Source organism: Trachinotus anak, unplaced genomic scaffold, assembly GCF_046630095.1.
Source record: "Trachinotus anak isolate AG129_WGS33_773 ecotype Australia unplaced genomic scaffold, CSIRO_AGI_Tana_v1 ptg000013l, whole genome shotgun sequence".
NCBI classification, from domain to species: Eukaryota; Metazoa; Chordata; class Actinopteri; order Carangiformes; family Carangidae; genus Trachinotus; species Trachinotus anak.
This window is the reverse complement of record NW_027273864.1, coordinates 29755320-29782748: the sequence shown is the minus strand read 5'-3', so window position 1 is coordinate 29782748 and position 27429 is coordinate 29755320. Positions and strand designations below refer to the sequence as shown.

The following is a 27429-nucleotide window of genomic DNA, read 5'->3' as shown; positions in this document are numbered from 1 at the left end:
ACTTTACATGAATCAACAAACTGCATCTCCTGTTTAAAGCCATTCATGACATGGATGTGTTTACTGACTGTGGGTGAATCATTGCTGACTGAGGAGCTCTTTCTTAAACTGACAGCAGATTAGAGAGAAAGAAGAATAACTTCCTACTGAGATTAACGTTCAGTAGCATAATATGCTGTATGTAAATAACTTCAGACAGACCACATTATCTCAAGCTACAGAGTTAAAGGTCCTTCTTCTGGTCTCAGTGTACGTGACAACATGTTGTACATCCACTGTTTGGATCTGACCTTGTGCTGAGGTGGAAAAACTCACAAAGACGCTGATAAAGACACGGACCTGGTCAGCAGCCACACACACACACACACACACACACACACACACACACACACACACACTGTTCAGCTGCTGTACTTCTTTAATGTTAGAAAGTATATCAGTAACTACAAACTTGTACTCCTCTCCTTCACTCCACCACTTAAACCTAAAACCACATCCGAACCATCGATAAAGCTTTTGAAGAAGTGAGGACCAGACAAAACGTTCTCACTTTCAAACAAAGTCTTTACTTTTCAGAAATGTCCAGTCTCCTCATTTACCGAAACATGTCTTTACTTGTCAAAAACATCCTTGGTTTAAAGGGTTTTAACTCTGTGAGAACAGGTCCTCACAGAGGCATAAGAACAGAGGACACACACACACACACACACACACACACACACACACACACACACAGCTGAGTTTTAGTTTCTCATCTGATCTGCTGAGTTTCCTTCACTTCATGTAAATGTGTAAGTTTACTGCAGTTATCTCTGTACTCACAGTTTCTACATGAAACATCTGAATGCATCAGAATAATAACATAAAATCATAACTGCGAAACGTTACAAGGTAAATTGAACTTCTTAAATTGAAATGATTGAACTTTAAGCTTTTTAACTCAGTTGCATTGTGAGATGAGTTTTAAATCTGATGTTCGCCTGTTTGTTTTCAACTTAAAGGTGAATTTCCGCTGAGAGGGGAGCAGAGGTGCAGCCACTGGTTTTAGATCAGTCAGTGTGGAGGTGGGACAGGAGCTGTAGACGCTCTGATGCCCCCCTCTGGCTGTTCAGTGTCTTTTCAAAACTTAAACAATCTTACAATCAAACAACTTTTTTCTTTATCTTCCTGCGTCATTTGAACTGAGATATAAATAATGTACAAATGGTACAAGAAGACAGTAAATGTTTCAGACGACCAGTTAACTGCTCATCGTTACTACTCACCTGTAAAAACTCAAGTCTAAGAATATTACAATAAAACATCTGTGGTTACTCCGGTGGCTCACTTCAGTCTCCATGCATAAGAGGATAAGGCAGAACAATGGCGAGTTCACTTATTACTCTTGTATCTGAGGATTAAACTTACATAAACGAAATGTGGCTACACTGTATTGTTATAATCGTTCTTATGAAACTGAAAATATTGAGCCACATCAACAAACAAGGATCAGCAACAGCTTTTTTTTTTGTTTGCGTTTTGAAGGTGACTCTGATAATAAACTCACACTGTGCAGCCAAACACTGTTCAAACCCACAGGAGTTTATTTTAAATTATAACTGGGTTCCCAGTTTGAGGAAGTGTGTCTAAAATAACACAGCAGAATATTTGTAGAATATTTCCATTTGACAGGAGGGAGAGTCTGTGGTTTGATTATTTCACTCGGATTAAACATCTCATAGCTTCTATGAAAAGCTGGAACAACATGATAAACAATATACAATATATGATGCTGTCAGAGAAAGTAGTTGCAGCTACTTAGAGTGGGAACAAAAGAAAACTGGGTGTTCAGGAGTAACTTAACTCTAAAACAGTCCAAGCAGAAGCTGAGATGTCCCAGTGGAGACGCTCGGTCCAGGCTCCACCCTGTCCTGTAGTGTTGCAATACCTGAACATGTCGTCTCTTACCCCAGTCACTTTTACATACAAGTAATGACGGTGTACATTTTTGAAACACTTCCAACTTGTCCCATCTTCACGGAGCACTATAATACATTTTTCAATTGTCATTTTTTAAACGCCTAAAAAAAATAAAATCAGTTTAATAAACATGAAACACTGAATGAGCTGCGTTTAGCTCAGAGGATTCTTCTCATAACATCAATCTATTAAAGTGTATTCTCTTTCCTTGTGGAAATATGTTTCCAATATGTATCCAATGTGTTTCCTCACTGTCAGAAACTATGAGAAGAACAAACTGCAAAAAAACTGGTGCAGCTGTGACAGAACAGGAAACTCTTCTTCTTTCATGTGAATACTTATGTTTACTTGTCAGCTCAGCTCCCTCTGTGGAGCAGCTGACAAACACCACAGAGGAGTTTCTGTCCCGTCAGGTCTGAATGAAGCCGTGAGGAACATTTAACTGTCTGACTGACAGAAAGACACTTCATCAGACGTCTTGATGGAGCCAGAGACGTTACGGGTCTAAATCAGGGTTTATTGTATCAGTCCACTCTCCTGTTCTTTCTCTGTCCGCTCTGCATCACTGTTCTTCTTCCTCTCCTGCTCCTCCTGCTCCTTCTCCAGCTCCTGTTGTTCTTTGGCGTCGGACTCCTTCAGTTTCTCCTCCACGTCCTCAGGAATCTCCACCTCCATCAGGTTCTCCATCCCCTGCTCCGGCTCGTCACCTATCAGCACCTGGAGGCGGTGGAAGCAGAGGGACAGTGTCAGGATCAGACTACGGTACATGATATAAACATACAGCTGCCAGTTTATTAGGTACCCCTGTCTGAAACTACTGCAGTTCAACACAACAGCCCTGAAATTAATCCCTTTTCAGAATGAGCCAGAAATCAAATGCCCTTTTATGACATCCCTTTTCTTTTACATCTGTGCTTTTCCTGCTTTAACGTGTCAAAATGACTTTTTTATTTGTTATGATTAGGGCTGTGATTATTTTACTGATTAGTCTGTCATTACCTTTTCAATCAATCAGTGGTCAATTAAATTCATCGCAAATTCCTAAAGCCCAGGGTGATGTATTCAAATGTGTTGTTTTGTCTGATGTAACAGTCAAAAGCCCAGATATTCAGTTTACTGTCATTTGCCTTCGTAGACTTGTTTGCCGGTGAGACTCCTCCTACCTGGACCAGTTTTTCGCAGGCTGCTGTAACGTGGACGTCCTTCTCCCAGCGGTGAAACTCTCGCATGATCGGATAAACGTTCTTCTCCTTTAGCGTCTGCCGGCCGGCTCTGGTGGCTGTCAGCTGCACAAGAGACAAACAGTGAAGAACTCCAGAGGAAAACATGAGTCTGTCTGAGCGTGTTTGTTGTTAGTCTTTGAGTTTGTACCAGTAAGAGAGTTTCCAGCAGCATCTTTCTGATGTCGGGGTCTTCGTCTCTCTTCTTGTCCTCTGGGAGGTACTGGAGGTCCACAGGCAGACCTGAACATCACATCAACTTCTGTTAGAGTCCCCAACATGGGAACTGTGGCCGATAGAGAGTTTGTATTCAGTTTCATGTCATGTTCTGGGTGGGTTACATGCACGAGACCACAGCTTGAGGTTCTCAGGGGTCTCAGGGTGTTACAGTTATCGAGTCTGCTAGATATAAGGAATTACACTTCCTCACACTTCACTGTTTTCACTGGCTGAGTCGCACCAAACACGGTGAGTTAACTGATCTTCATTCATAAAAATATGTGGAGTGCCCTTTAAATTGACTCTGCACAACAGAAATGAGGAAACTTACCATCAGTTTAACAAACTGTCAGTTAAAGACACTCAGTGAATTATGACTTAGAAAAGCACAGTATGCAGTATGCGTCACACCCACTGTGACACTGTGTAAAAGAGTCTGAGTGGAGTGGAACAGTTTACTCCCAGAAACACATTCTCACCGTCGTTTTCTTCCTCCGACAGCTCCTCTGGACCGGCCAGCGGCAGCAGGAGGAAGGGCAGGACGTCCACGGCATCGCTCAGCAGCCACTCGTGATGCGCTGGACAGAGTGAGGACAGGCAGGTTTACAAAGACGGTGCTGAATACCTGCTGCGGCATCTCTCCAGCTTCTGCATGTTGTGACTGAATGATTCAATGTTTTAACTCTCAGTCAAGGGTCTGATTTCAGGGGCACTTCAGCAGGTGCTCTCACTGTGGACAGAGACCACTTCCCAAAGCGGCTTACTGACGTAGCTACAGCTGGGAGGAGTAAAGCTGACACAGATGGTGCATTTTTGCCTTTTCGACTTCAGTTCTCTGTGATACCAGATCTCCAGCCAAAGCACCACATCAAAAGAAGCTGGATTTACATGTGTTAACAGTTCACGCTGTGTTTTGGGGCCACGGAAACACCCAGTGTGGACTGCAGGAACTGTGACTGGCTGATTGTGTTTTCTCCTCCAGCTGTCTGATGCTGGTGGAGGTTGATCAGAGTGAACACAACATGAAGCAGGTTGTTATCTTCTCCTTTTAACTGACACACATCTAGCAAAGGCATTTCCACTGCAAACCCTCCCCTCACCTGAACCTTTAACCTTTCAAAGTGACTGAAAGACAGTAAGTCCAGGAGTGTGTGTGTGTGTGTGTGTGTGTCTGTCTCACTGTGATCAAAGCAACAGTTGCGCAGAGTGCCTATGACTCCTCCCCTCCTCACCGCCGATGCCTGGTACTGAGTGAAGGGCAACAGCCTCTGGACGACACACCTGCAACACAAACACACAGATGTATGATATGTTGCAGCGGCTGCAGAGACAGAGATGTCAACTGAATCTTCTGTGAATATCAGGGGTGTAATGAGGAGTAGACCTGTCCTGTACAGAGCCGTCAGTTCTTTATGTGACTTTCTACAACTCAGTATGAATCATTATTCCTGAATTAGCCTAACACGCTCTGATTAAGTTGAAGTTCTGATTAAACTTGGTGTCTGTATTCAGGCAAAGATCCTTTGTGAGGGCAGATGCTCCACCACTGTAACACCGCTGTAACACCACAAGCAGACCGGTGTTTCTGTAGTTTCAACAGCTCCAACAGCTGATCACGTCACATCAATTTCATCTCCAAGTTAAACTTTTATTCATATTATATCAATAATTTCAGCTTATACACTTAATATTTTAGCACCAAGACCTCTGGTATTTGGATTGAGCTCATGATAATGTGCCTGAGACATATTTTATCAATGTTTGTATCAATATAAGTACTGGATGGGATACAGTACCAGAGTCTGCAGATGGTCCATACTTACATACTATAAAAACCTGAGCTGTAAGCCCATTGATGTACGGGTCACATAGTGAGATGATGCCAGTGACAAACAGGAGCTGACATCAGCTCATATTTCTTCAAGCTCTCCTCAGTCTGTTCTCTACTCAACTCTTCTCAACTCCATTAGTTTTCTCTAGGTTTACTAGATGACGCAGACCCCCCCCCCCCCGTCAGACCATCAGCTCACCTGTCCTTGTCCATAATATAGTTTCTGGCCTCAGGCAGCTGTGTCAGGTTGGACAGCAGAGGACCCAGGTAGTGCAGCTTTGCCTTCTTGTTGTAACCTTCAGTACAGAAGACCTCCACCAGATGAGCCAGACCAACCTCCTCCTGCAGGACCTGAAACAGCAAAGTGACATTTTAACATCGTTATCCAGCACTTTGAGTCTGGGACGAGCCGGACCTGTTGCTCTGTCGACCTCAGAGGTTTTGTGGATCAGCAGCTCGCTGACAAATGGTGGAGTCAAGTTGTATTAGGCTTTTAAAGTGAGTAGTGTAGCGGAGAGAGCAGTGGAGATTTTTGAACTACTCCTTACTATATTCAGCACATAGTGTAGCTAAGGATCCATCTAAAGTCTTAATTCTGTTCTTTGCTATTTATTTATATTTTTGATGTATATATTATATATTTATATATTTAATTTGGCCTTTAGTTGTATTGTTTGTTACCTACATCATTTCTTTTGTGATTCATATGAACTGTCTGCAGCAACACTGTATTTTCTGTCTTGCTACACCTGCAGACACGGTGTGTGTTTTCATGTGGGAACACGCCACCCAGCGGACACCTCCCCCTACCACTCATGAAATGTCTCGATCCATCACTGTGACCCACCTTGAACACAGTCTTGCAGGTCTTCTCATGGCGGGACAGGTTGGACAGGATGGTGCAGATCTGATCAGAGAACAGGTACTCTGGATCCAAAAGGTTCTTTAACAACACTGGAAGAACTTTAACATCTGCCACCAAAACCTGGGCGAGACACAAGCAAGAACACACACCTGTAACATTTTCTTTCAACCTGAATCTACAACATCTGAGACCTGTGTTGTTCTTTTTGTTTAATATGTCAAATGTCAAACATTCGTTATTCACAAATAAGTCACCAATAATCAATAATTTATCACTAAGAGTTCATTTAAGCCTCACCTGGTGCAGAGTCTCATCAGCTGACAGGTTAATGAGGATGTGGTAACAGTCCTTCACTATGGCAACAGAGGGGTCAGAGGTCAACGCAAACAAGGCAACAAGTAAGTCAGGTTTAGAGCGGAGGAAGCGGCAGCCATCCCTGGAAACAACACACACACACACACACACACACACACACACACACACACACACACACACACACACACACACACACACACACACACAGTGAGTTGTTGTGGCTGCTTCATGTGTCTGCTCGACCATGTGAACAGCTCTAACATCAGAGAGGCGACCAGGACTAAACCCAGTGCTTTCATGTTTATTTGGACCCTTAACAACTATTTTTCCAAGGGTCAATATTCAAAGAAAATAAATAAACATACAAAATATCTTAAATGCTTGTTTATTTTGCGTAGAGCTGTTCTTGGATCAGAGTCTGTTTAATCCAGTCGGCCTGAGTAGGTCACCTTGCCAAGCATTTCACATTCATAAGCACAAAAGCATATAATAAAGGTTTATAACCATCTTTAATGTCGTTGTAAGCAGTTATCAGACCTGTTTAAGTCCTTATTAATGTACAGTATTTATCAGCAACTATAACTTCTCCTACAAAGACATATTTTATTTTATTTAAACTGTGGTTTATTATATCGTCTCTGTCTACAGGAGAAGTTATAGTTGTTGACAAATACATAAAATAACATTTTGATCTGTTCACAATTACATTATATTCTGTTATACAACCATGTTACATTTTTACATAAGTTTTATACAAATGCTAAATAAGTGATATTACACATTATTTATAATTTATTTTCATCAATACAATTTTACCGATAATCATGAGAGACACAATACCTATTGATAGGCAACATTATTAATGGAATCATCATCATCCTGATTATCCTACCTGTGTCCAGACAGTCCCAGGAAGTACTCCGTGGCCTGACCTTTGACATCAGCACGTGTACCAGGGGTCAGGAAGGAGAGCAGCTCCGCAGCCTCAGAGTCACTCAGCATCTTCTAACTGTGTCTGATAAACAGCAACAACACCCAGGTCACGAAACAGTGCAACATACTACTGATGTACTTACAAACAGCTCAACTACCGACCAATCAGAGCCCTGGAAATCCAGACTCATATCATTCCTACAGGATCCCAATTTTTTACCTCTTTGCACCTTGAAAAGTTATGTAAAAAAACAACGATGTGAGCTAAGAACTCACAGACATCTGTCAACCACAACTAGACACTGTTTACTGTAACAAGCCAAAAAGCAAACAACCATTTATAATCACACAAATCTTATAAACAAATTCTAGTCCTGTCCACTCTTAGTCATTGAAGCAGACAGTGCAGAAAAACATATAACCTGTCAAGCAAAGCAGACAGATAATCAGCAATTAGACAATATAAGTATTATAAATTATATTTATGACTTATATCTGTTATTCTGCTTTGATAAGAGTAACTCTACTTATACTGTGTTCTGCAGGTAATTGTAATCAGCTTAACTCTTAACTAATTTCCCTTCGGGGATGAATAAAGTCATCTATCTATCTAAACTCTCCACACTGTCATTACATTGGAGACCTGCGTCATAAAACAGCAAAGGTTTACCTGCTGTTTAACCCAATACAAACACAATAACAGGCTAACGCTACAGACTGTCGCTTAGACTTAGCATTCAAGTGCTTTTTTATTTCACAGGTGGCTTATTAAATACAACGTTAGCTACAACAGCTGAAGTTAAATACACTGAAGATGTTTCACCTACTTTCCTCATAGGCTCGAAGTTTCGATGACACTAAATCTTCTGTAAGTCTAACAAACCCGTCAGCTAAACTCTTCGGTGCATCCTGAACCACGTGTGGCTGTCTGTTTTTTTAACTATGTACCATCTGGTATAGAAATATCTTACCTTTCACTGGCTAAAGGACGTGTCCAGTTTTCATTTCGCTGTTAGGACTCTTCTATATTCCTCTACTCGCTGCACATGTGGACACCACAGACTGCGGCTCAACTTCCGGGTTAGCGAACTCTTCTTCTTCTTCGTGTTCCCTTTTCCAGCAGCTTAAACGGCCCTGGTTTGGTGTAACTGCCCTCCAGTGTTAGCCACTAGCATGTCGGAGTGTTTTGCCTCTCGTCAGAATTAGGGCTCATGCAGCTATGGCAGCAACATCTCTGCCTTTGTGACGTTTCTTTTTATTTTTATTAGGTTTTTATTCCAAACACAAGACAGCCGGTGTCACTCGCACACTGATGACATCATGAGGGAGGACAAGCTGTGATTGGTTGGGAACCAACCAGGTCAGTCACGTCTTTTATCCGACAAATATACTATTTACCCTGCAGCCATGCTATTGGTTGTGTGAATGTGTAAAAACACATTTCATGAAAATCCATTTCACTCAAAACCTCAGAAACTAGAAGAAAAGTCATGAGATCATGAATATGTTTACAATATTTCATGGCAATCCAGGCAACAGTTGTTGGATTGTTTCAGTCTGAATCAAAGTGACACTGTCTTCTCTTCAACTAATAAAAATCTGCTTTGGAGAATATCTGCAGAGGACCTGCAGGATTCACACAGTGTCATAGCGTGAACACTGAATATAAAGGCAAAATCTGGTCCCAAGAAAACTCCAGACACCTTTAACTTTAAACTGACAGGATACACAATGACTCACACACAGGATCTGAGACAGCAGAACAGATTCCAGTTTGTATGTTAGATATATTTAACCTTCCAAACTACTTTATTGATATATTGGAGAAAAAACACACATACAAGACATTCACATAGTTAAGTCCTACCAGCAACTGATCCCACTCTCTCCAAGTATTGCATTGAAATGCTGATATTGCATATAAATGTTCATGAATGTTGCCTGCACTACAGCAGTGTTCCCCTTCTGATGAAGGAGCACAGCTCAACCTTTACTGACTGACCACTTCAGACAACATTGAACTTTTCCTCTCACACAACCGTCACTGAAGCAACTTCTGCTGAAGGATTTCTTCTTAAATCTTAAAAAAAAAAAACCAAAACCCTCTAATGCAGCATTTGAACATTTCAGACATAGTGAAAACAAAACATTTCAACAATAATATAACTGAGCCCAGTGTTGATGTTGTTGTGATTGTGTATACAGTCTTCAGACGTGCACATCCGAGGCTGCTGGGTAAAGACACCGCCCGGGGCTCTTCCAAAGGATAAAGGTCAGACACAGTGAAGGATGTAGACTGAACAACTCTGCTGATCCCTCATTTCCAACGTTGAAATATTTTAGTTTTCACAACACACACTATTCTGGTAACACAAATTTCAATATTACTTCAAAACCATTTCAAAATAAGACTAAAAATCAGCATCTTAATGCAGAAAACATTTCACCAAATGTGTGTAGACTTGAAAGAGTGAAAGAAAAAAAGATAGAGTGTCAGTCTGGATTGTAAACAGATAAAAATATTCAACAGCATCAAGAAGTCCACCACGTGCTGAAGTGGATCCCAGTCCATGTAAAAGACAAACCAACCCCACTCAGGTCAGGCAAGGATTGTATGAAGCATTTTGGTGACTCAGCATTTCTTGCTGGTAATTCTGGGTTGCCGTGGTATCGTAGTACTACTGAACTTTTAGGTACTGAATGTCGTATTTGCAGCGAGTCTCGACCTCGGTATGGTGACAAGACTGTTAAGTTAAACACCGAGAGTCATCAGAAGGCACTGTGGAGTCTGATTGGCAGACAGAGATCAGCTGGCAGCCTCTATCTGTTGGCTCAGGGCGGGGCAAGTCCATCATCAATCATCATCGTTTCCATCATCATCTTCACCATCCGTCACCTCCCCCTCTTCACTCAGCCTTGTCTTTCCTCTTGGCTGTGAACGGGACTTTGTTGGCTACCGTCGAACCCACCGTGGAGACGCCGCCGGCCACGGCAGACACCCCGCCCTTCACCAGCCCCACGCCCATCGAAGGAACCGTGGTCACGGCCGACTTGGTGATCTCCAGGCTCTTGCCGCCCACCCAGGCCACTCCACCCACCGCGGCACCCACGACGCCTTTGGTGACATTAAAGAGACCACCGGTCACTCGCCACATCATGCCGGGGGGAGCCGCCACATGGTCCTTACTAGAGTCTGTAAACCAATCAGACATGAGGCATCAACAGTCATGCAACACATATAAAGAACCACGTCGTTCTAAGGGTGTGGAAATAAAATCTGTTCACCGATGAATAAAATAAACGCTGTTTTCTTCCTGTATAATCCTAAAGTTTAATGTGATATTCTACGTTTTTCTTACTGACAACACATTTTATAAAAAGACCCATTTCACTAAGGTGTTAGTCCATCTCTCAGTACTTTCTGACCCCTCTACCCTGTCTGTGGCAGTCAGTCCCGAGCCCACTAGTTCCTACTGAGGATGTACATCTATAAAAACACCACACAAACATTCACTTTTATTGATGTTACAGAAACAGGAGATAATGTGAATTTGTTGGGGACTATTTTCAGCCACATACTGACACACACTTGTTGCTCTAAGGAGTATTTCTACGTATGTTGGGCCGAATCAAAATAAACTACTCTGCGCGTGGGATTTATTGACAAGAATATAAATATAGAATATCAGCAGACGTGTCTGTTGAGTTCCTGATATTTGTCAGTTCTTTGCAGACTGTTCTTTCCGCCTGCTGTCTGTGATGCTGAGAGCTCAGCAGGTTCTGAGGACAGCGACAACAGCACAGGTCCTAGTCAGTGCAGACTGAACGTTAGTAACTCCTGTGTGCTGCCAATGTCTCACATCTGGTGTGAAGTGATGGTAAAGCTCTGAGAAACAGCATCCGACCCTAAAGCTAGTGACCACCAGGTTTGCCTCAGTTCACTGCTCCGGCTGTCAACTGCAGGTGAGTTTAACAAGACTGAAAGTCTGAAGTCCTGCTGGTGACTGTGTGCTCCCACTGATAATGCTAACATGCTCATGTTAATCAGGTATGATGTTCATCATGCTCACTACCTTAGTATCAGATTTGCATAATTAGCATAAACACAAAGTACAGCTGAGGCTGACAGAATGTCATTGGTTCTGCAGGTGTTAATATTTGACCTGATGACATTAGATGAGTTATTAGGATATATCATCTAGTAAATGTTGGAATATTTGACTGGATAAGTGGAAACTCTGACCTGCTGGAGAGAAAGAACAAAATTAGGATTCCTCCTGTGGGCGCCATGAGTGTCTGTATCAAATTCCATGGCAACTCATCTGATATTTGTTGAGAGATTTCAGTCTGGACTAAAGTGATGGACCAACTGACCGACCGTGCCCTCCCTTCAGCCATGTGGGCAGCAAGGCTAAAAAACACTGGGCTGACATTAAATATGTTGGACTGGGGTGCTGTAGGTGCTTAAAGAAAACCAGGGTTGTGTTTTTAAACCTGAGATGTCTTAATAACCCCCTGATGGGGTCTGATCCCTGCAAGTCACCTGGTGAGTAAACAGTCATTTGACCTGGTGGGAATGCAGAACAGAATCCTGCTTCATCCAATAACAACAGGGATGTCGCCTGAGAGCAGCACGGTGGACTGAACTGGTGCAAAGCATCTCAGTGTTGGGACAAAAATAACAGGTTGGAGCAGCAGCCACTTTTACACAAACAAACATATTCCCCCGACAAGCCAACCGTTTCTGAAATAGCAGCGGGCAACATGTGAGCACAGATTGCACCATATTCCCTGCTGATGTTTCAGCGTTTATTCGCAGCCCGGGGGGGACTCGCTACATACCCTCTGCAGACTGGCTGTAGGCGGGTTCAGCTTCGTCCAAGGCCACGCTGGTCCCAGGCTGGGGCTCCACGTTAGCGTTGTTCACATTCTGGAAAACACAGGAAAACCCCGGGTTTTCTTTACTTCACAGAACTTCTCTGCCTCTAATACTGACACAGCTGGATGTCTAATCTCAATACGTTAGTTTGTCACCAATATGTGTCCATAACAGTTACTTTCACAAACTGAAATCTGGCATCAACTGTCCAGTCATAGTCATTATCTTGTTGACTTCCTCTCTGATCAGATCATTCCAGATTTCAATTACATTTTACACAACATATTTAATTTATTTAGACAACTGTCTGTTATCAGTTCTGAAACTCAGGTATTGTATCTGTACTTGCACCAAGTAATTAAAAACCAGCCCTATTTATATGACGATGACATTTATGTCACCTTTTCCAGATTTATTGCCAATATAGTGAATTGACATACAGTCGAAATGTTCCTCCCATATATTTGACAATTAGATTTTTTTCATAGTGACCAAGATGTATACTGAGCAGGACCTTTTACACTATAAAAATCTACTTATCAATGATCTTGTCTGATAAAAGTTATTATTTCCCAGAGCTCAAAATGACTTAAAATTAAATTTCACATTTTGTCCTAAAAACACTATAAAACCCAAAGATATTCAGTTGAGAGGCTGATTAAAACCAGCACTTATACACATTTGAAAGGCTGGAACTACTGAATTTAACATTTTCAGAAAAAACAGTGAATGGATTATCTAAATCTTTGCTGATTCATTTTCTGATGATGTATTCAGTGATTAATCAACGAATTGTTTCAGCTCTAACACAATATCAGTAATAAGCCTGGCTAATTTGTCAGTTTAGCTCTAGATTGTAAAAAGTGTTTTTTTAAACAACAACAACCGAACTATATCCCTCTCTGTGCATTACGTTGAAGGCAAAGCCCGTCTAATTATGTCCTAAATGTGAAAACACAGACTCGTGGCCTCTCTGTGCTTTTGTCACAGAAATCTGACATGAAGTCTCACAAGAATTAAATAAGACTGTAGGTAAAGATTTTGGGTTGAATCCACCTTCCTTGTTGTCAAATTGAGGTTTTAAATGTGACAAATATGAAGGGAAAACTCTGTCAGACTCATTCTGTGTTGGAGCATATATTAATTTTTAACTAAAGTACAGATAAAATTTCTGCCTCTCTAGCCAGGCTCAGAGTTGGACCTGAATATATAATTATCTGGCCTCCTTATTCCACTCCACAGAAGACGTACATTTTAAAATCTGAGGCCTTAAGTATTTATCAAAACTTTACTGAGGCACTTTATTTAACATTTTGAGCATTTTTAACCTTCATTTTACCAGGCAAGACATTAAGAACAGATTATATTCACAATGATGGCCTGGATATGTGCATTTTTCTCCTCCCTTTTTATTTTTCTCTTCTTCTGTCACCACTTTTTGCTCATGTTCTATGTTTTGCTTGATAAGATATAATTTGATTAAGTTTAAGATCAGGTGGCTGCGACACCAGCAGGAGATCCAATGCACTTGTTGCCTCTCTGTTCACCTTTTTGACCTGTGACCTTTCAGATTAAGAGGTGTCTCTCCCGCACACCAACTAAACCATGGCTTTGATCATAAAATGTGATGTATTAAGACCATATTTCACGCACTTAATGCAAAAATATAACTTTTTCTTCCTTTGACATGATTCACCCTGCCCCCCCCCCATTTTTTTCTTGTGAAAAGGGGCAAACTTTCGAGCTCGGCTGCAGGTTCTCTGTGCTTCTGATAAATGCTGCAACTGTTGGATGTGGAAGTGAAATCTAATGTAAAAATGTAGGTTTTGTGAACTGAAGTTTCGCCACTGCAGGAAGCTGCGACGCCTCATTTAAAGCTGCGGGGCAGAAAATTAATCAAATGAATAAATCTAGAAGAAGAAGAGGCCACATCTGTTAAAGGGACTTTCATGATACATGATTTGTTTTTCTATCCACAGTCCACATCACCTCTTACGCAGCCGACTGCTACAGAAGTGCGGGGGTGAAACCTGCGTGTTTCGAGCCCTCACCCCGCACATTCCCGCAGGTTCACGCTCAGCAGATGCTGCAGGGTCCTTACCTTCACCATTGTCCCGTGTCTCTCTCACAAACACACCTGGCAGAGAAACTCGAGCCCGGAGCAGCTTCTGTTTCAGCCTCTCCCGCTGCTTCCCACGTCTTCAGCGCATTAAAGTGCAGCTTCCTAACTTCTGCGGCTCCTACTGCTCCCTGATGGCTCTGCCGACGTGGCGCCTTCACACACACACACACACACACACACACACACACACACACAGTGTACTGCACTGCACTTCCGCTCAGAACCTTCAAAATAAAAGCCTAAAGGTGACGAGGTGGACCATTGTTGGTAAAATGAGTATAAAAGTGAATCTAATGTGCTGTGGGATACTTCAGGAGTAAACAGGAAACTGGTCTTTGTTTTCGTGGCCTGTCCAGTGAGTGATCTGGTTTGTGCCTCTCAGTTTCTCTAAAGGATAATTAACTGCTGTAACTGAAAAACCCAGAAGTAAGTTTAAAAACAACTTAAAAATCAGCTAAATTACAAAAATATAAGAGACCTGATAGACCTATCACTCTAAATTTAAATTTGTAATAGTTATTTATTTATTCATTCATTAGGTACTTTTCCCCATGTTTAACCAACAAGGTCACACTGTGGAGCAACACAACACTACAACAAACATATCAGTGTTTTTTTAACACCTCTGTTTCAATTAGGGAATAAACACATGCAATCAGTATTCTTCTATCTAATGGCCGGTGTTGGATTCCATTGTACAGAAAAAAAGAACTTGTGTGTTTTGATCATCTTAGGTTACACAACTTAAATCTATTTGGGGCCTTTATTGTGAAAACAGGAAGTCGCCTGTGGGCGGTTGCCGATGCTCCAGCTCCGGTTCCATCCCCGGATCCTGCATCATCATCATCGTCAGCAGCAGCCAGTCATTTCAGTGTGAGGGCTCAGTGCTCTGGCTCTGACTGTTTCTGATGCTTCATGTGCATTTAGAGGGAAAGTGACACGTAAACTGCTGCACACATATGGATTTACATGCAGGTCTGAGCACAGTCACATGAAACCCTGAAGTTAGTGGACAGGTAGGAGTCAAGGTTCAGGTGCTGCAGGGTGGTGTTGGCAGCTACTCTCATTAAATCATGATAGAATAGAATAGAATAGAATAGAATAGAATAGAATACTTTAGAAGACTTTATAAACCTGTCGCTGGACAGTGGCTGGATTAACCTGTTACAAAAGGAGTAGAAATTTAGCTTTAGGCCCCCGTCCAACCGACTGTTTACTAACTATCATCATCATCATCATCATCATCATTATCATTATCATCATCATCATCATGAGATCCCCCTTCCACCCAAATTTCCATTAAATGCAGTGCACACAGACTTAACTGTATATAGTGATATTTCTTTGTATTATCTTTTTATTTATTTTATTTCATTGTTTATTTGAACAGATACTTGCTTATTTAGATTATTGCCCCAGATGCTACTAAAAGCAGAGGCCACAAATAATGCACAGGGTGACAAATAACCTGCATTTTAAGATCTTTATTGTTCTATATTACATGCACCATGTTACAAATTACAAAGTACAATCCAAAATAATTAAGATCTTATAGCTTGATTTTGACACAGGGGCCCTCTACAAGACATAGCCACAGATTTATTATTATTATTATTATTATTATTGTTATTAGTAGTAGTAGTAGTAGTAGTAGTGGCAGTATTTTTACTATTGTTGTTGTTGTTGTATTTTATTATTAATATTATTAAAATTATTTTATCATCAACTGCTATTAAACGATTGATAATAATAACAATAATAATAATAATTGTAAATCATATTGAAAATATTAATACATTGATTGATTGAAATAATAATTGTTCCCAATTATTCCCAGTGAAACCAATTCTGAAAAATGAATTACTTTACTGAAGCTTTACTACATCAAAATAAGGTGGTGTGAATTTGGTTCAGGCACATTCTACGTCGCATTGTTTGGGGTCCTCAGTGGAAGCTCGGCGCCAGTCTCCCGGCTGTCGTTGCCGAAGTAAATACGAGTGAAAATTAGTGAAATATTAATTAAAATCAAGCTGTTAGGAAACTTTGGATCCTCCGTCGCCCAGCAATGAATCTAGAACTGCTCGGTAACTAACAAAAAAACCTTTCTTTGTTTTCTGTATCGTTCCTATGTCGCTATGTGCTTGTTATGGTTAGCATTGTAAGTTAGCCTAGCATGTTAATAGCAGGTCATACAAGTTACAATAAAATCACATTAATTATTAGATACACACTTAACTTTTTGTGAAAATTATTGCTTAATTGGGCTCTCAACGTATTACCTTAGCCTGATAAATACTGATATGTAAACGTTTGTAATTATACGGAGGCAGAGTGTCAGTTAGCTAGCGTTAGCCTCGATACATTGTCTCTTATTGAATTTCAATGAAATGCAATGATGGAGCGTTACCATACGTTTTATTCGTAATTTCGTCTTTCTTTTTCTCTTAACGTTAGCAGGACAACTGGGAGATTAAAAACAATGCACAGCTGGTCCATATGACGGGGGTAACATTACTATTAAGGAAGATAATCATACATTTAGAAAATAGTTACTGAATACTTAAAGAATGGAGGAAAGACACTGAAATTGCAGTTGTTCTGTTTTTACCAAAGGGAGTAAAAGTTTGGTCTGTAGAGGTGTGGATAGAGGACTTTTATTTTCTTTTTTTTACCTGTTAAATTTTTTTCTTGTGGACTTTGTCTTTATCCGAGTCGAAGGTTGTAGAGATAAAGTATGCTTAATGTTCCTCAAAGGCTCAAATACTCTGCTTGTTACACATGCTCTGTCCCATGCTTACAAGAATAAAAGAAGTGGAAAGACAGCTGTCAGTTTTGTGCATTCTTCATGTATGAATGTTAGCTTGTTGTGAGAAAGTGTTTCTCATCGCTGTCTCTTGGTTACTCCTCTCCTAGAATCGTTCGGGCAGAACTATCCAGAGGTAAGCCACCCGCTCTTAATGTACACATGAGCTTGTTTATTTGTGAACTGGAAATCATCCAAACACATTTACAGATGGAGTTTAAGCTTTTGCTTCTGACCACAGTCATGTTAAGCTGCTTTAGTGGCAAATACAAACTCTGCCTGTGGTTTCATTGTGGTTGTGTGTGTTGTTAGGAGGCAGATGGCACTCTGGACTGTATCAGTATGGCCCTCACCTGCACCTTCAACCGCTGGGGCACCCTGCTGGCTGTGGGCTGCAACGATGGCCGCATTGTCATCTGGGACTTTCTTACACGAGGCATCGCCAAAATCATCAGTGCACACATTCACCCAGTCTGCTCTTTATGGTGAGACACATACAGTGTGCTGGGTCATTGCTGCCATGTGAACGTCCCATTTTATGAATCAATATATGTTTGTACTGAATTGCATTTCATAAATACTGCCTCTCCCAAGCTGCTCCGCTATGGTGTTGAAGACAGTAAGGTACAATTAGAGGTTAATGACAAGATTTTGTTCGCGTGACTGTGTGTGTGTGTGTGTGTGTGTGTGTGTGCGTGCGTGCTTGTGTGCTTGTGTGTGCTTGTGTGTGCAGCTGGAGTCGAGATGGTCACAAGCTGGTTAGTGCCTCCACAGACAACATTGTCTCGCAGTGGGACGTCCTGACTGGAGACTGTGATCAGAGATTCCGTTTCCCCTCACCCATCCTGAAACTGCAGTACCACCCGAGAGACATGTGAGTGACCGGAAAAGCTCTGTCTGTACATGTTACATGTGAGGTGTTGTCAGTCAGATACACCATGAACAGCAGTAACATCTCATGATGGGTTTTTGCCAATTTAATCTGTCCTGATCTGTGATAACTTAATATACTTTGCTATTTTATTCTAATAAATTATGTGTTTTAGGGACAAAGTGCTGGTGTGTCCCATGAAGTCGGCCCCGGTCCTGCTGACTCTGTCGGACTCCAAACATGTTGTCCTGCCTGTGGACGATGATTCAGATCTGAACGTGGTGGCAGCCTTTGACAGGCGGGGCGAGTACATCTACACTGGCAATGCCAAAGGAAAGGTCAGGATCTCTATAAGTCAAACAGTATTCCCACTACAGCGTTAGATGGCACAAGAAAAGGCGATGTGATAGCTGAATGGTTAGGGCGCATAACACATGGGCTCAAATGCGCAGTGAGTGCCTGGTTCTGTCTGGTACTTTACTTTTGATTGAGAAAAAGCTCATTGTTTTAAGTTTCTATGTGTTGAATTAGAACATTTCTGACTTTGGTGCCTCCCCAGGTATCCCAATCTAAAAATGACACTGTGTCACATATCATTGCATTCACCCCTCCACAAAGACAGCTCCAATTTTTACCTGAATTGTACCACTTTTGATCAGAGGAAATAAATATAAATTTGTCTCCACTTAAATTTTACACTCAAAACTGTGTTTTTGCTGTTTTCCTCCACTGTCTTGTCTCCCTCTATCTGTTCTGACAGATCCTGGTATTGAACACAAACACTCAGGAGCTGGTGGCGTCCTTCAGAGTGACCACTGGCACCAGCAACACCACCGCTATCAAATCCATCGAATTTGCACGCAAGGGCAGGTGAGAGGCAACAGGAGGTGTTTCTGTATCTATACCTGGATTCATGAACACACTCAATGACAACACAAGCTAAACCTTCAGTTCTAGTTCATTTGAGATTGTCTGTCTTCTGTTCCACACTCTAACTGATTTCATGTTGATTGTCGAACAAATCTATATAACAGTAACTACACAGGCTCACACTTCACGAAGAAACTCACTTCAAAAGGCCCAGCTGTGAAAGCAGAGGGGTTCTTGTGCTTTCTGGTCCTCTCTCTTTAATTTGACCTGTCTTTGTCCACCTGTCCTGTTTTCTGTGCAGTTGCTTCCTTATCAACACAGCAGACAGGATCATCAGAGTGTATGATGGCAGGGAGATACTGACCTGTGGCCGAGACGGTGAACCTGAGCCCATGCAGAAACTACAGGACCTGGTCAACAGGTACACCACCACAGGATGGTGTTCCATTGAGCCAGAGGACGTGTGTTGTTGGGGAACAAAAATATGCTGTTTGTTTGAATTGGCTGCTGAAGGTGTTTCTAAATTAGACTTTTATGTTAGAAATGGCAGTGGTTGAATTGGTAGGCATTCTTCCATTCTGACAAATGTTAGCATAAAAGTTGCTGAGAAAAAAATACAAGCTTTTGCAGATATTGCTGGGATTGGCTGAATTTCAATGCCTGAGATCAAAGTTCCTGGGGCTAACAGAATAAAGAAATAAATATAATTATTTAAATTATATTAATTCAAATATAATATTCCTTATTAATTTTATATAGAACAAGACCCCCACTGCCCCCTCTGAGAGAGATAATATTGTATATGGCTATGCAACATTTTTGATATTGCCCAAGCCAAACACACATGCAGATCAAAACTTATAGAATCATAATTAATTTGTCTAATTGAAAATAGAAGTTTACAATCTTGTCATCATACTATTGCTTCTGCCTATTCACGGCCAAGTACTCTAGCCGTGGTACAAACTACAAGGCATCTTGGAGTGATGATGGTGGATGCACCAGTTTTTGTGGGGGCTAATACTTGATGGCAAAGTGTCACAGTTTGTAGCGCTGCATTTGTTTCTCCCTCTGATCTCTGTTTGTTTATGTTCTCCTCCCTTTTTTTCCGTGTTCAGGACTCCGTGGAAGCGCTGCTGTTTCTCCGGGGATGGCGAGTACATCGTGGCCGGTTCAGCCAGACAACACGCCCTCTACATCTGGGAGAAGAGCATCGGCAACCTGGTGAAGATCCTGCATGGAACCAGAGGAGAGCTGCTGCTGGATGTTGCTGTAAGGATGCCAGAAGTAACATTCTGGCTCAGTAGAGTACAGTGCAGTGACTTAACCATTGACACAAAACTAATGTTGATGTATTTTCAGTTATATTGAGACAATGTGTTGTTTACAAACAGATAATTTACCCATGTAACCTTTGACCTCTGTTCAGTGGCACCCTGTCCGTCCTATTATCGCCTCCATCTCCAGTGGAGTGGTGTCCATCTGGGCTCAGAACCAAGTGGTAGGTAGACAGTAATAGTAAAGGCTGGATGTACGTGAATGAAAGACATTTTGCTTTGTGTGTGGTCAAAATCACAACTACCAGCTGAGTTGATGTAACATGGTATTATGATGTAACTGATCTGTGAATATTTGTTTGTCCTCAGGAAAACTGGAGCGCTTTTGCTCCGGACTTCAAAGAGCTGGATGAGAACGTGGAGTACGAGGAGCGTGAGTCTGAGTTCGACATCGAGGATGAAGACAAGAGCGAACCTGAGCAGACAGGTAACACACCCACGCATATACACTCCAAGTTTGACGGCTCACATGGGGCCTGTGATTGTTCTCATTTGTGCAGTTTTGACTTGGACTGGAAAGTAGAGTTTGAACAGGGTGGAGTTTGGTGGTTGTAGTGTAGGAATTCTTACTGCACACACAGTGTTTTCACAACAAGCTGAGACTGAGAGGTTGAGATGATGATGATGGTTTGTAATCCCAAGTAACCTTTTTATTGTATTGCATGGCTCCTAAGCCACTTGCCAAAGATTTACAGTATCGGGCGTTATATAAGTTATTTCCTCTCAAAGTCCACATACATCTAGAACTCCCACCTAGACACAGCTACACCACTGTGTAGCACAAGCCTTTCCTGCTCTGTCTGCCTTTAATTTATTGGATCCAGTCCAACAATACTTTAGATGTCTCCCTGTTCCATAATAAATAAAATGACAAATTAAAGTGACTAAATTTATTAGCTTCAGTGTGCTATAAACTGACATTATTGGCCCATAATACAATGGACAAAGGAAATGTGAGAGCTACTTGCAGCTGGAAATAATGAATACAAAATATGGATGGTGGTTAAAAAGTTCCAGGAACATCTCAGCAAGACACATAGCAGTAAAACTTCTTAAAATGATTTTACTTTCTCCTCATTAAAATTGTTTTGCATTCAGTCATTGTTTGACTGTGAAACAACAATAAAGAACCTTATTTCTTGTACGTTTCCTGCTGAATTACTTTTATTATGAGGGTGGTTGCTACACCAGTCACTCTTGCTTGACACGACCTCAGTATCACATATGTTTGAATTATTCCCATGAGATAAACGTGAGCCTGATGACTCTACATTGTCGACCACCTGTTCTGTTGTCTGGTCTTACTGGTTTAACTGGTTTTCTCTGGACGTCTCTGACATTAACTTGTGTTCATGTTGCAGGTGCAGACGCTGCAGAGGATGAAGAGGTGGATGTCACCACTGTCGACCCCATAGTTGCTTTTTGTAGCAGGTGAGAAAGAACAAGACAACCCGCTCGTCACTGCAGTACAGTGCTTTCAATTACATCTTAAAGAGTATGTTCTTAGCAAGCTGCATTTCATAATGAAGAAGCAAGCAAAAAGTTAAAGTTTCGATTCAACATCGTTCAACCATGTCATCCATCTGTTTTTATAAAAAGATACATCTCCATTTCTTCATAAATCTGAGACAGAACTTAAAATTAAAAAGGAGGGCACCTTTCTTTTGTTCCTAATGACCTCAGCAACTATGAGTTGACTTCACCAATAGCTTCGTGACATTAAGTGATGGATGGACCAAAACCTTCTGCAGTTAAATGTTTACAAAACTGAGATAATAAATTATTCTTGTTGTCAAAACAGTTTAACATTCCTTGGGTTTCTTATCTCACCATCTAACGCCGGTTTACAAGAGTCTGAAAAACAACCACATCAAAACTAGTTCTGTCATGTTTCTGACCTTCACCTCAGAAATATTGTGACAGATCCATTCTTTCCCCTCAGGATGCTCAGAAAGTCAACCATGCCTTTTGAACTTTAACTTTAAAACTCCCTCCATCTAAACTGTTGTTAAACTCTGGAGCAGCTGGATTTATCATGTGAGAGTGGTTGATTCTGTCAATGCTTTTAAATTTTGTTTTTTTTAAATACTTTGTCTATTTTATCAGCATTTACTTTACCCTGTTTATTGACTGTCTTTGTGTCTTATAGTGATGAGGAACTGGAGGACTATAAGGCCCTGCTGTACCTGCCTATTGCCCCTGAAGTTGAAGATCCAGAGGAAAACCCCTTCGGCCCCCCTCCGGATGCCTCGGTCCAGTCTTCTGCCCCAGAAGATGCGTTGGCCGGCGGTGACAAGAAGCAGCGGCAGCCTTCATCTGAAGGAGGCCCAGCCAAAAAGAAAGCCCGCACCACCACCATAGAACTGCAGGGGGTGCCCAGTGATGGTGAGAGAGAAGAACACAAAAATACACTAAATGGAAAGTCAGGGTTCTGGTTTTTATATTGCATGGATGTGAGATACTGGACAGGATTTTTATTGTCATCAACTAAAAGCAGGATATTAAAAGCAGGCCTTTATTTATTTCCCTCGTTTGATCATATTTAGCAGAAGGAGCCTTCCTATTTTCTGAGCTGCTCCTTTTTTTTTTATTTGTTGTTGATGTGAATGCAACACTTGCTCCATGGTTACCTGTTGTCATTATAATGTACATTTCCATTAGTGAAACAACAGTCGTCATACTCATTATTTAGTCTTAATTGGATTGAAATTGGTTCCAGTCTTAAAAAGAGTAGCAAAGTGATGAGAATTACACAACATGTTGCTATAGTGATGGAATTACTGCTGTAGAAATGTACATTATACTGAATGTGGGAGACAATTTTGGTAGAGGTAATTGAATAGCAGCGCATTAGCATATGAAAATTAGCAACATTAACTGTTGCTTATGGTGATAAAGCTTATCCCTGGTCTGTCTTCTCTCTCCTCAGAGGTACACCCCCTACTTGGTGTGAAGGGGGATGGCAAGTCCAAGAAGAAGGCAGCAGGTCGGCCCAAAGGCTCCAAAGGTAAAGACAAAGACTTCCCCTTCCGGCCGAAGCCCTACAGGGGCGAACGGCCCTCCTTCCCTGTGGAAACCTTGGGCAGCTCTGGCCCGGGAGTTGGAGGAGGAGGAGGAGGAGGGATGAAGGGCAGGGCAGAGGGGGGCCTGGCCACAGGTAAGCATGCCACCACCCCTGCTGCTGCTGCTGCTCAGTGTGGGAGCTCTGCTAGTCCTGCTGCCCTGCTAGTCTGACTGACACCCCACCAGCCCAGCCTGTCTCCAAAGCACCCCACCCCCTCCCTGTACTGCTTCCGCCCCCAACACCAACCCCCCCAACCCCACCCTTCCCAACCACACAGCTCACTGATAGACCCCCACTTAATGTAAAGCCACAGTCTGGAGGTCAGAACACAAAACAAGCACCAGACCAGTGTTTCAATGAATTAACATCCGATCCCGTTCGACCGGATCACGGTTTGACCAGTTATCATCAATAACTATAAGTAGGTTATTAATCCAGAGCTCAACTGTCATAAACAATGACAATGATATGGCCATAAAATATTATCAGGATATTGCCAGATATGTTTGCGACAACAATAGATCTATGATTTTAAAAAGCTGTTCTCTGCTTGTGCTGTGAGTTTGTCCTCACATTCCCTCCTGATTGTAACTGATGGAGCCAAAGCTCATGACATAAATATGTCCACCTGATCAATATGGTGTGGCACACCCCTACATTATCAGATGATCTTATATAATTTTGAAGATTTCTAATAGGGATTGTTTTCTTGCCAGTTTCCACAGTGAACTGATGGATTCAATAATTGATCGTTTAAATTCAGATACAAAAACTAACATCACAAATCTACTCTCATGCAGTCCTGTGGTTCGTCTGCTTTGATTTCTCACAAAAAAATGAACTTCGTGTCCACGTGTTTTCCAGGACTTCTCGATAAAATCCCGAATTAGGATTTGTGCCCTCTGTGTCATAGCTAACTTCCAGCCTCCAGCTGCTGATGTTTCTTCCAGCTATTTTTTAGGCAAAACTTGTAGATTCCAGTTCATCTTTTTTCACTGAATATTTTTATGGTGAACAAGTGCAGTGCACAGCCTGTAAACAGAAACTCTGCAGGCTGTTTGACTAGTCTCATAATCAGATTTCCTCCATCTCAAATCAGGGAGGAGTGCAGCGTTCAGCAGGTGTTACAATAAAATTATGCATCCAAGAGCAAACACATCAGTGAGACACACTGTTGCACTGGGTGACATGTTGCTTCATTACCATGAACACACACTGTGCTTTATCGTGACTCAACAAACTGGGAAATATTCATTAGAGTATATTCATCTGCTGCTGAATAGTTCCCAACAAATAAAGTATTTCCTGTTTGAGTAACATTTGATAGCTGTAACACAATGACCAGTTGTTTCAGGAAACTATGAGTCTTTTTAAAAATGAAACTATATATTTATGATCTGCTTTTAAACTTTTACATTTCCATTAGGACACAATGGACTTGGTGCTGACTGGCACAGACAGAGTAGGGAAGTCAGAAAGTACTGAGGCTGGGAGACACACAAATTCATTGTTGTTTGCTTTTCATAGTTTAATTTTAAACGTAATAACTCCAGACTGGTACTTGAAGTATAATTGTCATTCTACTAAAACATTACACATAATCTAACAAAAATCTGCGATTAGAAAACACCAGAGAAGAATAATTTTATGATTAGTTCTCCACATCTGAGTGGAACAGTGGTCGGATTAGAAACAAACTGTTTGTCGTGACAGTCACAGGTAGTTTACACTGTCGTAGAATTCACATTGATCACTTCTGTACTTACATAGTTTTATTTCTTCCAGACTGTGGCTTTATGATTGTATAACCTCCGCTAACCTCAGCCTCACATTTGACTAATTTGTTGTCATTTGAAATTTGGTGAAGTTGGACCGTGGTTGGCAAATGGTTGCTGACGTGGCTAAGGGTGGGATGGTGCAGCTTGTTTCCCTGCAGGCTAGCTGGCTAGTCTACATCTACTTCCTGCTTGGCCTTTGACCCTCCTGCTCCCACTCCCACCTCGCTCCTTGGGCTTGCCATGTGACATAAACGTTTGTCTGCAGCCGCGCTGCTCAGGTTCTGTCTTTTCTGTTCCTCTGTGTCAGAGAGATGTGCAGTGACGGTATGTTTATTTAGTCTGTATTAATGTCTCAACTCATCCTACTTTGAGCTTCAAATAAAGGTTAATGGTCATATGACACTGCAGGTGTGTCGTATCAACTTAGATTTTATCCAAAATTCAAGATATGCAGCTTAAAGTGAAGAGGTTGTTACGTACCGAACTGCGTTATTAATGATATAAAAAGATTGTTTATCAGCTGTACACTGGCTTTTCTAGCATCAAATGAGTAACTGTACTGAAGGTGGGAGGTTTAGTTGCATAATATTGGTCTGTTACTATAAATTTTGCTTATGAAGTTAAAATACTACTTGTGAAATGTGAAGAAAGGAGGAAGAACAAGACAAGACAAAGCTTACATCTCACTTAAAACATTGTTACAGGAATAATTCAACATATTGGTAAAAGCACTTAAGCACTTTTTCTTCAAATAACAGCAAATCTATTGACCCAGTGCTTCTGTGCAGTGTCATCGGCTTTAGTCTGGGCTCTGTAAAACCTGGCAACCTCACTGTGATGACAATACTTCAGAGAGCTGCACAGTCATTGCACTACCTGTTGTTTGTCGGTCATAAACGTTCATATTTAGATTTCTGTTTGTTCTGTTTGTGTTGTGATTCAACAAACAAGATACATGTTTATTTGTGAGCTGAAGAGCTCTTGATAGATGAACTTTGGATAGAGCCAGGTTAACTGTTTCCCCCTGAGCCCTGTCTTAATGCAAAAACAGGCTAACCACATCCTGCTAATTTCAAAATTGGAAATTTATCCAACAAATCAAAATTCCATAAATTCTCAAATACAGAGAGAACCAAGCCTTTATTTTTTATTTTCCTTGTGTACTCAGTATGTTTGATCAGATTTTTTGTTTTCTGAACTTGCCTGTTTGTTATTGCAAAGTGAACACATCCTCCATGTTTCTCTCATTTCTGCTGCACATTGAATCAGTACAACAGAGACGCATCATAACTCACCACTCTGATGGTCTCACTTCCTCCTCTTTGCCAGGAATACTGTTATCCCTTAATTTCAATCACCTCCACTTTGCTGTTCTTTCTGTCGCTGTTAATCTTCTTCTGCCACTCAGTGAAACTCAGCACTTCCTGCTCACATTTCAATATAAAAGCTTCCGAGTGACTTCTGCAACACCTGCATGAAGAGTAAAGTTTTATTCGCAGTAGCCTAATAGTGATAGAAAAACGGCATAGTGGACACGATTATAATTCAAAACAATATTTCTGAGTGGTGAGTATGACATGACCCTGTTGTTGTGCCGTGGAAATGTTACTCTGAGTTTATTATGTGAAACATAAGAGTCCAGTTAATTCCACTATTCTTCCAGTTTTTTTGTTTGTGGTGACTATTATTTTAGACTGCTGTTCATTTGAATATTCACACTAGTTTAATCTGAGAAGAATCATGTGTTTCCTGTGTCTTGTTGTTCACGATGTGTCAGTCTAATAATATTTGTATTTTTCTGCAGGGAGTCTGGTCTCACAGTCATACAAGCAGCATGACATTGGGGGGATGGACTGATCACTGCTGTGTGCACTTGTGGAGGAGCACCAGGAGGCTCAAACAAAGGGATGCAAATCCTGATGTCATGTACAGACTGTGAGTGAGCAGCTTGTTTGGTGTACAGACTGTTTTCCTCTCCCAACCAGAGCACAGCGTCGCAGGGAACTCCCTCAGCCTGGATCACACACAGGAGCCGACAAAGAGAGCGTGAAGCAGCCGAGTCGTCACAGTAGATTTCACATGTCCTCTGTCTCTGTAGGATTGTCATCTATAGAACGCCTGTGTCCTGATGTGTGTGTGTGTGTGTGCGTGTGTGTGCGTGTCTATGTATGTATGATGTCTTTCTTGTTGTTTTTATACATATTAAAACATTCTGATTTATAATTATTGAGCTGGTGTGTGGATTTGTCTCCGGGCCTGAACTCGACTGTAGAGTGACTGATGATGGCTTAATGAGGCAGTGTTTGAATTCTGAAAGCTGAAAAAAAAGTTTCTGATAATGATTTATCAGCTAATGTGATTTT

General features: G+C 41.4%; 3 protein-coding genes across 4 annotated transcripts; 1 reads left to right on the top strand and 2 right to left on the bottom strand.

Annotated features, from left to right (window-relative positions):
* Positions 1 to 1560: 1560 nt before the first annotated feature.
* hgh1 (HGH1 homolog (S. cerevisiae)) lies at positions 1561 to 8453 on the bottom strand. The gene is made up of 10 exons (XM_071494205.1): positions 8314 to 8453; positions 7302 to 7424; positions 6392 to 6530; positions 6077 to 6214; positions 5429 to 5580; positions 4579 to 4679; positions 3878 to 3976; positions 3331 to 3422; positions 3123 to 3245; positions 1561 to 2676 (listed from the first exon to the last, which is right to left on the bottom strand). The coding sequence occupies exons 2-10, from the start codon at positions 7409 to 7411 to the stop codon at positions 2476 to 2478; spliced, it is 1155 nt and encodes a 384-aa protein (XP_071350306.1). The 5' UTR covers positions 7412 to 7424; positions 8314 to 8453; the 3' UTR covers positions 1561 to 2475.
* Positions 8454 to 9128: 675 nt separating this feature from the next.
* On the bottom strand, positions 9129 to 14503 carry LOC139630600 (transmembrane protein 263). Its single transcript, XM_071494207.1, has 3 exons — positions 14323 to 14503; positions 12185 to 12272; positions 9129 to 10535 (listed from the first exon to the last, which is right to left on the bottom strand). Exons 1-3 carry the CDS (start codon positions 14329 to 14331, stop codon positions 10249 to 10251), a joined length of 384 nt encoding a protein of 127 aa, XP_071350308.1. The 5' UTR covers positions 14332 to 14503; the 3' UTR covers positions 9129 to 10248.
* A 1779-nt stretch (positions 14504 to 16282) lies between these two features.
* On the top strand, positions 16283 to 27289 carry rbbp5 (retinoblastoma binding protein 5). 2 transcript variants are annotated; one of them, XM_071494581.1, is made up of 14 exons: positions 16283 to 16427; positions 17257 to 17282; positions 17459 to 17631; positions 17880 to 18020; positions 18193 to 18355; positions 18778 to 18887; positions 19189 to 19308; positions 20006 to 20159; positions 20317 to 20388; positions 20534 to 20651; positions 21586 to 21655; positions 22374 to 22609; positions 23154 to 23231; positions 26871 to 27289. In XM_071494581.1, the coding sequence occupies exons 1-14, from the start codon at positions 16409 to 16411 to the stop codon at positions 26921 to 26923; spliced, it is 1533 nt and encodes a 510-aa protein (XP_071350682.1). In that variant the 5' UTR covers positions 16283 to 16408; the 3' UTR covers positions 26924 to 27289. The 2 variants fall into 2 exon arrangements, with proteins under 2 accessions (XP_071350682.1, XP_071350681.1); XM_071494580.1 differs by having other exon boundaries at positions 23154 to 23381.
* Positions 27290 to 27429: the final 140 nt, after the last annotated feature.

Bases quoted from the DNA above. Each gene is read 5' to 3' on its own strand.
- hgh1 (XM_071494205.1), bottom strand. From the start codon at position 7,411: ATGCTGAGTGACTCTGAGGCTGCGGAGCTGCTCTCCTTCCTGACCCCT. The intron at 6,531-7,301 runs GTAGGATAATCA...TGTTGTTTCCAG, and splicing joins CTGGGACTGTCTGGACACAG to GGATGGCTGCCGCTTCCTCC. The intron at 3,977-4,578 runs GTGAGACAGACA...CACTCTGTCCAG, and splicing joins CAACTGTTGCTTTGATCACA to CGCATCACGAGTGGCTGCTG.
- LOC139630600 (XM_071494207.1), bottom strand. The intron at 10,536-12,184 runs GTATGTAGCGAG...ATTGGTTTACAG, and splicing joins CTACAGCCAGTCTGCAGAGG to ACTCTAGTAAGGACCATGTG.
- rbbp5 (XM_071494580.1), top strand. The intron at 17,632-17,879 runs GTGAGACACATA...TTGTGTGTGCAG, and splicing joins CACCCAGTCTGCTCTTTATG to CTGGAGTCGAGATGGTCACA. The intron at 19,309-20,005 runs GTACACCACCAC...TTCCGTGTTCAG, and splicing joins CTACAGGACCTGGTCAACAG to GACTCCGTGGAAGCGCTGCT.